The following is a 14,725-nucleotide window of genomic DNA, read 5'->3' on the forward strand; positions in this document are numbered from 1 at the left end:
CATTGTGTTTTACTGATCCTCAGGTAAGCAGCGCGCAACAAATAAATATTGATCCCATGAACATGAAACAAGATCCCACCATGACAGAAACACGTGACCACCCGCCACCCACCACAGCACACAACACGTGACCACCCGCCACCCACAGCACACACCTGTTCCTGTACACAACACACAAACAAACAAACAAACAAACAGCAGCTGGCCGGTGGTCTCAGGAGGGAAGTAAACAGCTGCAGTCAGTGAGTGGTGGAGTCAGTCAGTTCTTCTTGGGAAACGCAGCCTTGACCAGCTCATACACCACATACCCAGCTCCTACAGACAAACACAGCCTGGGGTTAGATTCATGATGAAAACACATTGCATCTTTACATTAAAATAATCGAATCAAGTAAAATAGAAATATATTTTTACCCCTCCTAAAGGAAACCGAATCAAGCGGGGATTACATCTACAGGGTTCCCACACATTTTCATGGTTAAAACCATGATAATATAATTTCCATGTTATGTGAGGCGGTGACTCTGAATCAATACCAGAAACTATTACTACACTGGACGAATAGGACACACCTTGTTGTAATGGATTTCAGCACCCTGTTCACTTTCACACACATTCATACCTGGAAGCTGACCAGTACATACCACAGTCTGATCTGCTGGCCACTGAGCAGCTCCACTGGAGTGGTTGGGGTGAAGGGCCTTGCTCAAGGGCACCTCAGTGGTGGTAATGAGGGAGGGGCAAGTGCTGCTTTTCACTTTCCCCACCCAGATTTATTCTGCCAGTCCCGGGGATTGAACCCGATGACCGTCCAGTCACAAGCTCGCTTCTCTAACCTTTAGACTGGTAGCCAGTGGAAGGATTTTAGAACTGGGGTAATGCGGTCATATTTCCTAGTTTTGGTCAGGACCCTGGCAGTATGTGGCGTTTTGAATAGATGTCTTTTCAGACCAAAAGCAAATAATCTGTGCGAATAAATCACACAGGAATTAAAAAAAAAAACGGGCCTTTAATCTCTATGGGACTATTCACACAAAATCAGAATTTGTGGTGCAGATTTTTTTCTTCTGATTTGGTGTGAATAGTCCCATAGAGATGAATAAGTTTGTGTTTGTGTGTGTTTGTGTGTGTGTGTGTGTGTGTGTGTGTGTGTGTGTGTGTGTGTGTGTGTGTGTGTGTGTGTTTTTTTGCTGTGCGATTTATTCACATGGATTATTAACTTTTTGTCCGAAAAGACCTTTAGTCGAGCCCTTTTCAGACATGCAGACTCCTGAAGATATCCAGACACTCCTCGGATTCGGCTTTATGTAGGAACACAGGAACATTTACGTTCCAAAAGTCATAAAAGTTATTCACATTTGTGAAGATTATCCTGCTGAACCCAAATTCGCACTCCCATAAACTTTTGTTAAGCACAGACCTTATTTTATGCATTTAAGTGAAATCCCCATTCTAAAACCCCATCCAGTTTTCCCCTGGCGAACCAGGAAGTATACTTCATTCCAGACTCATTCCTGCGGCGCTCTATCCACCTTATTTTTGAATGCCCCACTGTAAAAAAGAATCGTGGGTACAAGGTCCGGTTTAGCGTGACTCATTGTTGCCGCGACCCGAATTATAAACCGGAAGCTGGAGTCCGTTATAAAAGTTATAAATATAGTCACGTTATAAACAACTAACCAACGCTGGAGGTCCGTATGGAAACTCGAAATGTGTGTTACTCGAAATGGTTAAAAGTTAAATCAATTTGGTGGCGTTTTACTGCCATGTAACATAGCTAGCTAGCCGCTAACATTAGCCACAGTTAGTAGCCGACTACCCACAATGCATTACATTATCCCAGCACCCAAACGCAGAGCAGAATGGCTCTGCTGTAAAAGGGTAAAATCCTCTAGACGTGTTTTTTGTCGGGGGCTGGGGGGTTATCTAAATTGGTTACACCGGAAATAGAACCCATACTTAACGTAAGGCAAAATGGCCGCCAAAAATAAGGTGGATAGCAAACAGATGCATCAGAATGGCTGTGGATGAGAGGCGGGGCTTGTGGATGAGAGGCGGGGCATACTGACCCAGGATGGTGAGGGCCATTGTCCCTCTGTACAGCAGAGCATCACCCGTGCCTCCTTTCAGATGGACCGGCAACCCGTTGTCTTCCTGTATGAAACAAAGAAGAGAAAAAGCTCAGGACCATGACGGTAACTAGTGGCATTTTAACACTGTCACCATAATGGGAATACTACTACAAGGCTACAACGCCTAAATCCAATATTAAATTTGATTATAAATATATATATTTTTTTTTCCGATTAATCATTTAGTACATAAAATGTAAATAAAAGAAAAATAATGACAAATGCCAATCACAAGTTCCCAGAGCCCAAAGTGATCTTTAAAATTGATGACATATTCTGACCAGCAGCCAAAAGACCCAAAGTATTGATTTTATAATTATATGAAATGTAGAAAAATAAATAATTTGTGAAGCTGTAACCAGCAAATGTTTAGTACCGTATTTCTACTTGATAAATGACTAAAATTATGAATCAATTATCAAAATTTGAAATACATTTTCTGTCAATTGACTAGCCTATTGCTCCTTTCAGCACTTTGACCAAAGATTTCCTTTGCAAATGTGATTTCCAGAAGGTCGGAATATACTGTATGTGGGAAAAACATTTGCTGCTCTTACCCCTCCAAACTTTACAATGCATCTCTCAATCAAGAATTCATTTAGGGATTGGCCCTGCAGCACGTCATTCCAATACAGCCATAAAGCATCCCAGAGAGCATTGTCAGCAGACAGACGGCTGAAGATTTGGTGCCACTGGCAGATTTGGTGCCAGTGGATCTAACAGATTTGGTGCCAGTGGATCTAAACTGGTTGGCCGGACTGGTGCCAGGACCCAAATATGGAACTAGCCCTCTTCCAGAGCCGACAAGATGAACACCAAGCCGACATCGCCGCTGTGGAGAAGCTTCTACAACGCGCTGACCAGGTCAGTGTGGATTGTGGAAACACCTCAGGAAAGCATCACAGTGATGTTGAAGACAACTTTGCGGTTTTATTCTCGATGTATTTATTTGGTTAAATATCTATTTGTGTCAAGCTCTAATATCTATCCTAATTGAAAACACTGTGTTAATTCATTCTGGGTCAAACACACGTCATGCAGCATTATTTAGTCCACCTGGTTAGAGGCCACCACGTGTCGGCTACTTATCTTGGAAGCTAAAGTGACAGTGAGTGACCTTCAGGGCTTCATGTGAGGAACCAGCGCTGAAGAAACGGAAAGGCGGAAACCATTCAGCAAGTCAAGTCAAGTCTCAAGTCTTTTAAGTGAAGTCTCTATTCATTAAGGTTGTGACATGAGTTCCCACATCTTACATGATCTCACTAGGATCATTTCAAGTATAATGAAATTAAACTTGTCCTCATTCTGCTGGGGGAAATAAAGGGTCAGACCACACTTTTTGAGAAGCACTGATATAATGTATACAAGGGGATCTGTTACATTGCATAATGGCACCTTGAGGGTCAAGTGGGTTTTCTAGCTGAGCTGGTCAATAGTATTTTTTACCTGAAACATCTTCTGTTTCTGTGGGACTTTGTTTTCAACTTGGCGGCGTGCGGTGCTGACGAAAGTCCGCCTCGACACCTGCTGGAGCGCCTGGACAACAGCAGAGAAAAACAGATTCATTATTATTATTATTATACAAACAATCAGGAAAACAATAGCAGCACATATGCTGCACATATAGATCACATTTATGGACACAAATGTACATGAGCAACACAGGACATTTTTAAAAGACAATTCCATAAGAATGATAAACAAACAAACAGGAGTACACATTTACAGAAATATAAACATATTCAGTCAGAGGTGTGTGTGTGTGTGTGTGTGTGTCCCGATTTGACCCTGACAGCTAACGGTCTGTCATCAGAGTCGTACCTCGACTCAACCCAGGAATAGATTCTGCCCAGCTGTTAAACACGTTTATAAAATCGTGACTGAAACGTACAGTAGTGGTTTGTCTTACATTTATGTGTCTGTACATCCTCGCTGTCCGTCCGTGTATAATCCACAAGGACACCGGAAACTTCACTTCCGCGTTCGTCTTCTTCTTCACGTAGATTTACAGCAGAAGAGTATAGAAGGCAAGACACGTTTTTTTAACCACAGCGCTGCCGCCATTTTGGCCCGAAAACGCCTCCTTGCACCAATAGGACAACAGCGCAGAACCAGGACAGCCAATCAGAGGAAGAGTAGGGCGAGCGTTGCTTTGGAATGGAATAACCCATTTATTTTTCACTTCTTATGAATGTAAGTTCTTTGCTAGCTTCATCTTGATGCTTTGATGCCCCCTACTGGATAACACGTAAACATATTTCACTATCTCTGAGGTTCTTCAATATATTTCATGTCATGACTCTCAAACAGACACACATTAGGCCACCACTATTTTATCCTAAGTCATTTGTTTGTAAGTGTAGCAGGTGTTTTCTTTACTTCTATGTTTTACATTATCATTACAGTACCTATTTTACATTTCTTTTGAATGACATGCTATTCCGTATGTATTTTATCTTTCTTTTAATGTGTTACTAATTGTTTTTGAATTAACTTGGATTGGTGAACTTAACTAATTATTGTGGTGATGCAAAACACATAGAAACACACCACACAGAATGGAATTGCATACAATTTCACTGTCAACACTGCACTGCAATTTCAAGCAGCCCCAGCCATCCACCATCCAGCCAAACATACTGAAAGAGCCATATTTACAATTAGTTTGAATAATACTGTTTTATGTCAACACACACATTGAATTTGTCTTGCATATGAAATGTTATAGAAATATTCCATATTCACTGCCTGCTTAGTTGTGTCAAAGCTGCTAACCATGGCACTTTACCAAATTAGTATTTCCAGAGCCTACATGCTGCTGCACAATGCATCAAAGCAGAAATATGCCTCATATAATCAGCAGCAGCATATTTCCAAGCACAAAGAGAAACAACTAGAAGTAGACAGAGCAATCGGTTTTAATTTTCAAGTGACAAATGTTCTCTTTACAGCAACAGGTGGTTTATCACAGGAAATGTCAAATCTAGTGCAAAGTGTATTTGCCAATTAGTAACAAATCAACTTGTGAGATCGTATTATGAGAAAATAAAAAACACAACTTTCAACATGCAACATGTACAGTAACACAATGCTGGGCTCTTGCTAAAATGGCAAATGTAGGTGCTGGCTTCCTTAGAGACACACAAGACAAACGGAGAAGGCAGAAAGTGAACAGGTAGAAGTTGTCAACTGTCAATTTGAGATTAACTCTGCAGTGGAAATGGATCAGAAATATATTAAATGACAAAAGAAAAGATATAAACATGTATACATGTGGCGTACTGTATATTGCACTATTGACCCATATGTATGAATAGATTTTAACACCATGCTGTATTCATCATGTAAACTACAATGACTAAAGCTGCAACGCTACATGAATGTTTTCTTCTGGATTAGGAAGACACACTGCATATATTTTCAAGTTACTCCAAGCAAGATGAAAGCCTTTAAAAACCACTTTATACTCGAACAAGTTGAGGTCTTGTGTGCAAATACTGGCAGCAGAAGGCATGTAACAGCTCAAATGTCCTGTCTTAAAACTGCTAAATAAATACACATTATAACACAATAAAAACACATTACAGCTCCCAAACTAAGTTTTACTCCCAGAAACACTGAACTAGCTCAGCACATTTTACAGTGCTATGACTCAGTAACAGCTTTAAAATACTGTATATCGATTTTTTTTTAAGCAGGTCAATGTTGCGTACAAAGTGAGGCACAAGGATAAGCTGCTCTAGTTAGTAGCTTGGCTAAACACTAGCACATATCTGCTGAGCAGCATGGACTCGTGGCTAAACACTAGCACATATCTGCTGAGCAGCATGGACTCATGGCTAAACACTAGCACATATCTGCTGAGCAGCATGGACTCATGGCTAAACACTAGCACATATCTGCTGAGCAGCATGGACTCATGGCTAAACACTAGCACAAATCTGCTGAGCAGCATGGACTCCTGGCTAAACACTAGCACATATCTGCTGAGCAGCATGGACTCATGGCTAAACACTAGCACATATCTGCTGAGCAGCATGGACTCATGGCTAAACACTAGCACATATCTGCTGTGCAGCATGGACTCATGGCTAAACACTAGCACATATCTGCTGAGCAGCATGGACTCATGGCTAAACACTAGCACATATCTGCTGAGCAGCATGGACTCATGGCTAAACACTAGCACATATCTGCTGAGCAGCATGGACTCATGGCTAAACACTAGCACATATCTGCTGAGCAGCATGGACTCATGGCTAAACACTAGCACATATCTGCTGAGCAGCATGGACTCATGGCTAGACACTAGCACATATCTGAGCAGCATGGACTCATGGCTAAACACTAGCACATATCTGCTGAGCAGCATGGACTCATGGCTAGACACTAGCACATATCTGAGCAGCATGGACTCATGGCTAAACAGAAACATTCCAGTTCACCTTAACTGCAGCCAGTGGCCAAAATGTTGAAGCACCTGGAACATTCTGCAAAGTTCCCCACATTTCCCTCACTCCAAAATGCAAGACTTCGCTCTTGACTGCATTAGACGATTTTGGTTTCTGTTCAATTTAGCTGGACAATATGGCACAAGTTAGTTTTTGTCCAATTCCCAAACGTTTCCAGACCTGGAACTTATTTAATTTCCAAGAATCTTTCGGACTTTGCAGGTCCGCATAGGAAGCATGTCAAGTCCGTTCTTGATCATGTGACACAAGCAGTGGCGCCTAAAGTGGGGTACGCCTACCCTAAGGGTATGTGGAGGTACTACAGCTGGTACTTGAGAGAAAGGGGGAAAATGGAAAAAGTATAAGAATAAATTTAAATTTAAATTAAATCTGCTCATCAGGTGCTAATTGCAACTCTTTCACTCCATTTCTTATTTTGTAATGTTATATTCTTCAAAAGGTGGCGTATCATTCATTCATTGCATCATATGCTATAGTTTTCTCCTGCAGTTTTCTAACTAAGCAAACATGTTGTAGTCAGATAAAGGGGGTACTTGGATTCAGAAATCAGGGAAAGGGGGTACTGAAGGCAAAGAGGTTTGAGAACTACTGGTCTAAAGTATTCTACATTCTGAAACTCAAATTTAACTGGTAAAATTATACTGAACAAAAATATAAAATACAACTATTTAAAAGTTTTGACATAGCTACAGTGAGTCCATACAGTACAAGAACATTTTGGGCAAGGAGAAACGCTCGACAACGGGGTGTAAACAAAGCCGAGCACACGATTTAAGAGAGATAATCCCTTTCGTGGTAAAAAACTAACGGGATATTTTTTTTTATATTTTAACTCGTGAAACACGGGACTAAAACCGTACATGCTGCATTTCTATTTTTGTTCAGTAGGAGTGGCGGTTGAATTTGGAAATGTAGCCGTTGGATGAGCGTTTCCCATGCTGGATGTGTCACAGAACCAGTTCCCTCTCCGTCTCTCTGGCTGCAGTAAGGCAAGCTGGAAGAGGGCCCGGGCGTGTCTCAGTTGGGGATGTCGGCGCTGTTGTTGCGGTTGCCGTATTTGTGGTGGATGATCAACAGGACGATGCCCAGGAAGAAGCAGACGGAGCCCACGGTGATGTAGGCGATGCCCAGGAACGAGTTCTTGCCTCCCATCCAGGAGATGGTGCTCAGGATCAGCCGCTTCCGGCCCTCGAAGCTGCGGACGGGGTAATCTGGGGTTCAGGCTCATCAAGGAGGGGAAACACCTGACGGCAAAATATCTCCTCAAACACGGAAAACGTTCCTCAGGAGATCAGAATCAGGCAGTGATAGGGAGGATGTATAGCAGTGCTGCTGCATGATTGGCTGAATCAGGCAGTGATAGGTAGGATGTATAGCAATGCTGCTGCATGATTGGCTGAATCAGGCAGCGATAGGTAGGATGTATAGCAGTGCTGCTGCATGATTGGCTGAATCAGGCAGCGATAAGTAGGATGTATCGCAGTGCTGCTGCATGATTGGCTGAATGATTGCAGTGATAGGTAGGATGTATAGGAGTGCTGCTGCATGATTGGCTGAATGAGGCAGCGATAGGTAGGATGTATAGCAATGCTGCTGCATGATTGGCTGAATGATTGCAGTGATAGGTAGGATGTATAGGAGTGCTGCTGCATGATTGGCTGAATCAGGCAGTGATAGGTAGGATGTATAGCAATGCTGCTGCATGATTGGCTGAATCAGGCAGCGATAGGTAGGATGTATAGCAGTGCTGCTGCATGATTGGCTGAATCAGGCAGCGATAAGTAGGATGTATCGCAGTGCTGCTGCATGATTGGCTGAATGATTGCAGTGATAGGTAGGATGTATCGGAGTGCTGCTGCATGATTGGCTGAATGATTGCAGTGATAGGTAGGATGTATAGCAGTGCTGCTGCATGATTGGCTGAATGAGGCAGTGATAGGTAGGAGGTATGTCTTTGACCACATATCTTGTCAGAGATATACTTAGAGTCATACTTACATCCCAATACTGATGATCAGTTAAATATTGATTTGTGTAGAGAAGAGGTTCTAAAAGCAATTGAGTCTGCTAAGGTTAAAAAGGCTTTTGGTATAGATGAGTTACCAAATGAAGTGTTGAAAGCTCCTAAGTTGTTTGACTTATTATTTTTGTCTGTTGAACATTTGTTTTGATTATGGTATTGTACCATCTACCTGGTTTAAATCAATCATAACCCCAATTCCAAAATCAAATCACCAAAGGATGACCCTAAGATCCCATTGAATTATCATGGCATTAGTCTTGGCATTGGCTGAATCAGGCAGTGATAGGCAGGATGTATAGCAGTGCTGCTGCATGATTGGCTGAATCAGGCAGTGATAGGCAGGATGTATAGCAGTGCTGCTCCATGATTGGCTGAATCAGGCAGCGATAGGAAGTATATGGGCCAGCACCAATATGGGCCAGCTTTTCTCAGGTGACTGCCTGCTAAAGTTGCTTGCATTGTAAGTTCACAATTAGCCTGATACTGCTACTGCTAATATACTGCTAAGACTGTTGTTCTAAATGATTACCGTAATATTGGTGATACTAAGCCTCACAAGAAACCAAATTATGAACTCTAAATGTGTTCAGGATTTGCAAACATTAGGATCCACAAGAACAGCTAGTAAATATCCTCCAAACCAGAGGTTTTCAAAGTGGGAGTTATCAAAAGGAGATCACATAGAATAGCCTAAATGTGTGTGATTTCGTTAAAGAGATAGTTCAGGACAGAGATACGGCAGTTTGGGGGAATTTGACTGTTTTTCCCACTTCCTCACAGTCGGAAACAAATAAATGCCTTGAGACAGACCTTTTTTGATGCATTTGGTGCAGTCTGAAGTATGTCAAATAGCAATATCAGGCTATGTTGGCTCAATTGTTTGAGTGTCTACGGGATCAAATAACATAATCACGATCCCATAGGCATCCAGGAAGTGAGTGGGAGCTATGTTCAGACAGGAGGCTCAAATCAGATTCCCCCGCGCCATCAACTCAAACGTTTTGAGTTGAGCAGGCCAGACGTATCTGTGTTTCAAGCTGCCTGTCCCTTGGGCCAGTAAGTAGTAGGGTTCAGTTATGATACAGCATCAATGTGTAAGCTCCACATAAGGATACTGTAGACCACCTCCAGGCTGTAGTTTCCTCGGGGCAGAGTTGGGACCATGTTGTTGGTCTTCTGGATGATGCGGTAGAGCTTGCGGAAGGTGGGCAGCGCCGCGGTCCTCATCCAGACGATGAAGTCCTCGTTGGTGAAGCCGTTATTCGCGGAGTCGGTGTCCAGCTCGTACACCGTCTTACGCCAGTTGATGGGCTTGGTTGTGCCTGGATGCAGAGGGGAAAACAACAGGGGCGAAGCCAAAGTTACATCATTGGTCTACAGTTTCCACTGATCAATATTGAATCCTGAATATATATTTGAACATTGAAGGTGAATGTATACTTCTAGATTGAAATGTATAGTCTGTTTTGTACTAACACCTTGATTGCACTGTATGTTGTCCCAGTACCGTTTGTGTCAGTATGTACAAGGGTTCGACTGATATGAATTTTATTTTATTTTCTATCAAGTTTATTTCTGATCTTTCTTCCTTTTTCTCCCCTATTGTACTTAGCCAATTCCCTGTCCCTGTCCCTGTCCCCCTTTGCCGATCTGTGGAGAGCTGTAGACTAACACATGCTTCCTCCGACAGATGTGCAGTCACCAGCCGCTTATTTTCACCTGACAGTGAGGAGTTTCACCGGCAGGATATAGCACATGGTAAGATCATGTTATTCCCCCCAGTTCCCCTCCCCCCGAACAGATGCCCCAACTAACCAGGGGAGGCACTTTTGCAACGAACAGGACACATACGCTTAATCAGGCTTCCCACCCACAGACACGGGCAAATGTGTGCCTGTATGGACGCCCGATCAAGCCGGAGGTAACACGGGGGCTTGAACCTGCGACCCTCGTGTTGGTAGGCAGGGAATCTACCATTGCACTACCCAGACGCCCTGACTGATATGGATTTTTTGAAGGCCAATACTGGCATTTGTGGACTGGGTTTTTTGTGGCAATATTCAATAAATTTCAATTTGGCCATTTTCAGGCCAACAAATCCCCCAAAACATACTAGAATTCAATGTTGCCCTCAGTATTTTTATAGCCCGTTTTGTAGACTGAAAGCTGAAACTATTTGGGTCAAATCACATTCTCACCTCGATCACATCAGTGGGAACAAAGTCGACGAGCCGATACACGACTTTCATCAAAAGGCCAATAAACTCAGTATCTCCTATACAACTTGTCCATTATGTTTCTAATCTGCACCAACGCCACAAAGACATGTTCTGCTTTATTTGTGGTTCTCGGGTCAGTGAGGTGCTTCTTCCGATCCGACGGTTACCTTGGAAAGCCGCGGTGAGGTTGGGGTTTCCTCCTGGGTTCCTGAACTTCACGTGCTTGTCCGTCCACCAGGCGATGCCCGTCTTCGTCAGCGGGACCTGGATCCTCGTGCCGTTGGGGTCGATGTAGAACAGGTCCAACGTGTCTGCGGGAGAGGGGATGACCGTGCTGATTAGAGATCGCTTTTCAGTCAGTTGGCTTAACGTCGGCCTAGCGTACAGAGCAAGAAGCGGTCTCACCGTTGAACATGCTGTTGGCGATGGCCCCACATGGCGCAATTGGCTTGTTGTTCTCATTGCGTGCGTACGGCTCACACTCCTTGCTGGGGTTCTGTGAATCATCAGGTACACATTATTGGCTGTATAAAAGATGGACGACGCATCTCCGCTCCTACCACTGTGCAAAAGTGAAGCCAGAATATCCCCTTTCAGCAAGCTGCCATCTTGCTTGTGCGACGTCATTTGGAGCCCAAGTCTGCGCCGTAGAGTGGGGGCGCCGCCATCTGGCGGAGGTTCTAGAGTGGCTGTCACAGCTGTCAATCAGCCCTTTTTTTATATCGTCAAATAACGGGGAAAAAAACGAACTTATCCGAAAAATAAGCACTTGAACATACATCAGCGCGATAAGAACTACCTAAAATGACAGAAACCATCTTTGGGGGAAATTTATTTGAAGTGTACTTTTTTTGTGCTCATGTCCCATCCGCTAACATGGAGGGGGCAGGATTTATGACCTATACTGGGACCAGCCACAAGGGGGCGATCTATATGTTTTGGCTACACCTTTGGGGAGCTGTCATGATATCCATACAGTCTATGGTACAGAGACAGACTACAGAGGCAGAAGCATGCAAAACACGCACATGGTTTCAACTGAGCGAGAGATTGGCGATAGAGACGATCCAATCGCCATAATCTATTAATTGGCCGTCAATTTAATTATTACTATTATTTTTTGGGATAAAGAGAACTATCCTATTTAATGGCAATAATAATTTGGAGGGGAAAAATCAATCGATCATAATATTATTGAATACAGCCCGAAGAACAAACGTAGATCATTCATTATAAGAGAAAAGATTAAAAAGAGACCGACCATGCATTCTGAAGACTCTTGCTGAAACTCTCCATGACTTTTTTTCTGCTGTCTACTTTTTCATGTTTATTTTGGATGATTTAACACCGGCTGTAAGGTCATGTAACTGCTGCAGTCTTCACAGAAAGTAACAACATGGAGGCTGGAGTAAAGTTTGAACGAGATCGCCATGAGATTTATTCACAGGTGCGTCGCAATGACGGCTGCAGAGGGAACCAGAGGCAGTGTCAAGAACACGGCAAGTAACACAACCACTTCCGTTTCTAGTATGCAGTGCAAAATAAAATTAAATCACTCACAGCCTTAACTATGAGGAACCTCCATAAAATAGCTTACACATCAAAAATACTGGTTGTGATGTGACAATTACATATGGAGTGAAACTAGGCTAATTACTCAAAATGTATATTAAGGTTAATGTTACATTTAATTTTGAAAGCCCGCTGCGGAAGACATACTTTGACATTCTGGCTGACTTGATGGTGCTCGTTGGAAACTGGAGAGGAGCAGAGACGAGACGAGAGCAGAGGTATGCTGTAACATTAAGGCACGGCTCCGCCAGAAACATTTCTAAGTGTACAGTAGGGGGCGTAGCTTGTAGAGATTATTTATATAACGTCTTATGTTAGTAAATTAGTTAAAATTGCCTTAAATATCGCTGTAGAAAAGCCAATGGGGGCGATCACCCCCCTCAATCGCCAATATACGATTTGATCGCAAATTGGCTCATCCCTATCGTGCTGTGTGCACTTTACTGACGTCACCTTCCAGGATTTAGTACTGAAGTTTTCATTTCGCGGGCAGTTACCTCTCATTCCCATTTGGAGGCGCCAACATGCAAAGTTGCCTCATGTGCATCTTTTAACAGTGTGATACCGCAACGTCAATGAGACTCTCTGTGCTTCCATTACAGAGAACTCCTGTTCCAGTCGCACATACCATCAGGGAATCAATGTCTCCATTCAGCTGGCTGTCATCTCTCGACTTGACATAGCGACGGTGATTCTGGTAGAAGTTGGAGAGGCCATAATACATGAAGACGTTGCTCTGTTGATTGAGAGAAGAGAATGTCAAAACAAATCAATCAAAAATCCAGCTGTGTGAATATGTATGCAAGGTGTTCTCTTAGGTATCTGTGTGTAAACGTGTTTATTACTTCAAACGGCTGGGCCAAGTAGAAGGTTAGCGTGCAGGTACAAGGCCTGGTGCTGTTCCAGCTGAAGTTCTGGGAGCAGTTGAAGCAGGGACTGGACATGTCAACTCCTGTGTAGTCAATCTGTAACAAGGTCAGATAGATCCAGAGATGACCAACACAAGGTCACATAGTTCCAGAGATGACCAACACGATATATATATATATATATATATATATATATATATATATATATATATATATATATATCTCATGCATAGCCTGATTATTACATTTTATTCCTAAAACGTGGCGAAAATGGCTTTTTTTAATGACTGTTGACAGTACTTTCTGATTTATGGAGTGGCAAAAAGAGCTATCCAAAATTCCCCTCTATAAAAAATCTTTGGCTTTATGTCAACAAAATGAAACAAGAATGTTGATCCTGGTTTTATACAATGTTCAGATTTCTGGGTGATATCTGTTAGTTAACAAGTTTACCCGATTCACCTGACACCCGTGTCATTATGAGATGTGCATGTTTGCCGAGAACCAAATAAAAGTCACTTTAAATTGCAAGATTTGGGGATGGTGGATGGAGTTTGGCGTGAAGATCTGTCCACAGAAGCCTGGTCCTTGGGGACTCTTTCCCATAGCTTTGTGTTTAATGTGGGATGTGTGGTTCATGTCCTACCTCAAACTCCTTGATGTTGTTGGACGTGACGTACAGGCCGATGCCGATGGGGATGAAGATAAGGCCGATCACAAAGAAGGCCGGGAGCACGGTGCCCGCGGTGAGGATGGGTTGCCAGGCGGGCAGTCTCTGCTGTTTGAAGGCTGTGTTGTCCGGCTTCTTATTCTTCAATGTCCCGCTGCCAGGCCCGGACACCGTGATGTGTCCGTCTTCCTCTTTGGCATTGTAGCTAGACGCCATCATGATTGCAGGCAATAGTTGTAGCTAACAGTTAGCTCCTTGCTGTCACTCGCCCCTTCCTTTACAGACGACTGTTTGAAGAAACGACCAAACCAAGTTGCTAACGACGTACTGTCACCTGTCTTAGCACCTGTTATTTTGTCATTTCAGTAACAGATGATGACTGCTAGCTGGCCAGTTAGCAATAGCAACTGCTTCGCCTGAACAACACTGCTATTGCAGGAAGTTTACAAAATTCACTGACGCTGTGACGTCATTGATTTCTCCTTCTTTTCGTTTTTTGGCGGATTGCAATACCAACTTTTAAGGTGCATACCGCCACCTACTGTACCGGCGTATGTAGAACAGATCAAGACGTCATTCATATAGTGGGAATTAAATCAAGGATATCATCAAATGGGACTAGACCCATTTTCCAGAATAAAAGATGTAAATTAAAAATCGATAAAATACACAAATTGAACAAATACCCATGCAAACTACACTCTAAATCAAATATATGTCAAATTCACTCTTGTTGACATTTGAAAAAACACATTTTACAGCCTACGG

At 42.9% G+C, this 14,725-nt stretch overlaps 2 protein-coding genes and 1 long non-coding RNA gene across 3 annotated transcripts; 1 reads left to right on the forward strand and 2 right to left on the reverse strand.

Annotated features, from left to right (window-relative positions):
- LOC310782703 (cytochrome c oxidase subunit 7A2, mitochondrial-like) lies at nucleotides 1-4,127 on the reverse strand. The gene is made up of 4 exons (XM_083643430.1): nucleotides 4,042-4,127; nucleotides 3,579-3,668; nucleotides 2,070-2,154; nucleotides 1-315 (listed from the first exon to the last, which is right to left on the reverse strand). Exons 1-4 carry the CDS (start codon nucleotides 4,057-4,059, stop codon nucleotides 260-262), a joined length of 249 nt encoding a protein of 82 aa, XP_083499556.1. The 5' UTR covers nucleotides 4,060-4,127; the 3' UTR covers nucleotides 1-259.
- Nucleotides 4,128-5,048: 921 nt separating this feature from the next.
- On the reverse strand, nucleotides 5,049-14,381 carry LOC310782002 (cell cycle control protein 50A-like). The gene is made up of 7 exons (XM_083642652.1): nucleotides 13,934-14,381; nucleotides 13,264-13,383; nucleotides 13,047-13,154; nucleotides 11,252-11,342; nucleotides 11,014-11,157; nucleotides 9,743-9,949; nucleotides 5,049-7,815 (listed from the first exon to the last, which is right to left on the reverse strand). Exons 1-7 carry the CDS (start codon nucleotides 14,174-14,176, stop codon nucleotides 7,622-7,624), a joined length of 1,107 nt encoding a protein of 368 aa, XP_083498778.1. The 5' UTR covers nucleotides 14,177-14,381; the 3' UTR covers nucleotides 5,049-7,621.
- Nucleotides 7,673-13,133, forward strand: LOC310782003. The gene is made up of 3 exons (XR_014553004.1): nucleotides 7,673-7,810; nucleotides 10,318-10,385; nucleotides 13,021-13,133. It is a non-coding gene; the product is annotated as an uncharacterized lncRNA (long non-coding RNA).
- Nucleotides 14,382-14,725: the final 344 nt, after the last annotated feature.

This window comes from Poromitra crassiceps, assembly GCF_964638095.1.
Source record: "Poromitra crassiceps genome assembly, chromosome: 9".
In the NCBI taxonomy this organism is placed as follows: domain Eukaryota; kingdom Metazoa; phylum Chordata; class Actinopteri; order Beryciformes; family Melamphaidae; genus Poromitra; species Poromitra crassiceps.

Coding starts and splice junctions, on each gene's coding strand:
- LOC310782703 (XM_083643430.1), bottom strand. Junction 2,155..3,578: donor AGAAACAGAAGATGTTTCAG/GTAAAAAATACT, acceptor TGTTTCATACAG/GAAGACAACGGGTTGCCGGT. Junction 316..2,069: donor AATGGCCCTCACCATCCTGG/GTCAGTATGCCC, acceptor GTTTGTCTGTAG/GAGCTGGGTATGTGGTGTAT.
- LOC310782002 (XM_083642652.1), bottom strand. CDS start 14,176: ATGATGGCGTCTAGCTACAATGCCAAAGAGGAAGACGGACACATCACG. Junction 13,155..13,263: donor ACTTGGCCCAGCCGTTTGAA/GTAATAAACACG, acceptor CTCAATCAACAG/AGCAACGTCTTCATGTATTA. Junction 9,950..11,013: donor CCTCACCGCGGCTTTCCAAG/GTAACCGTCGGA, acceptor CTCTGCATCCAG/GCACAACCAAGCCCATCAAC.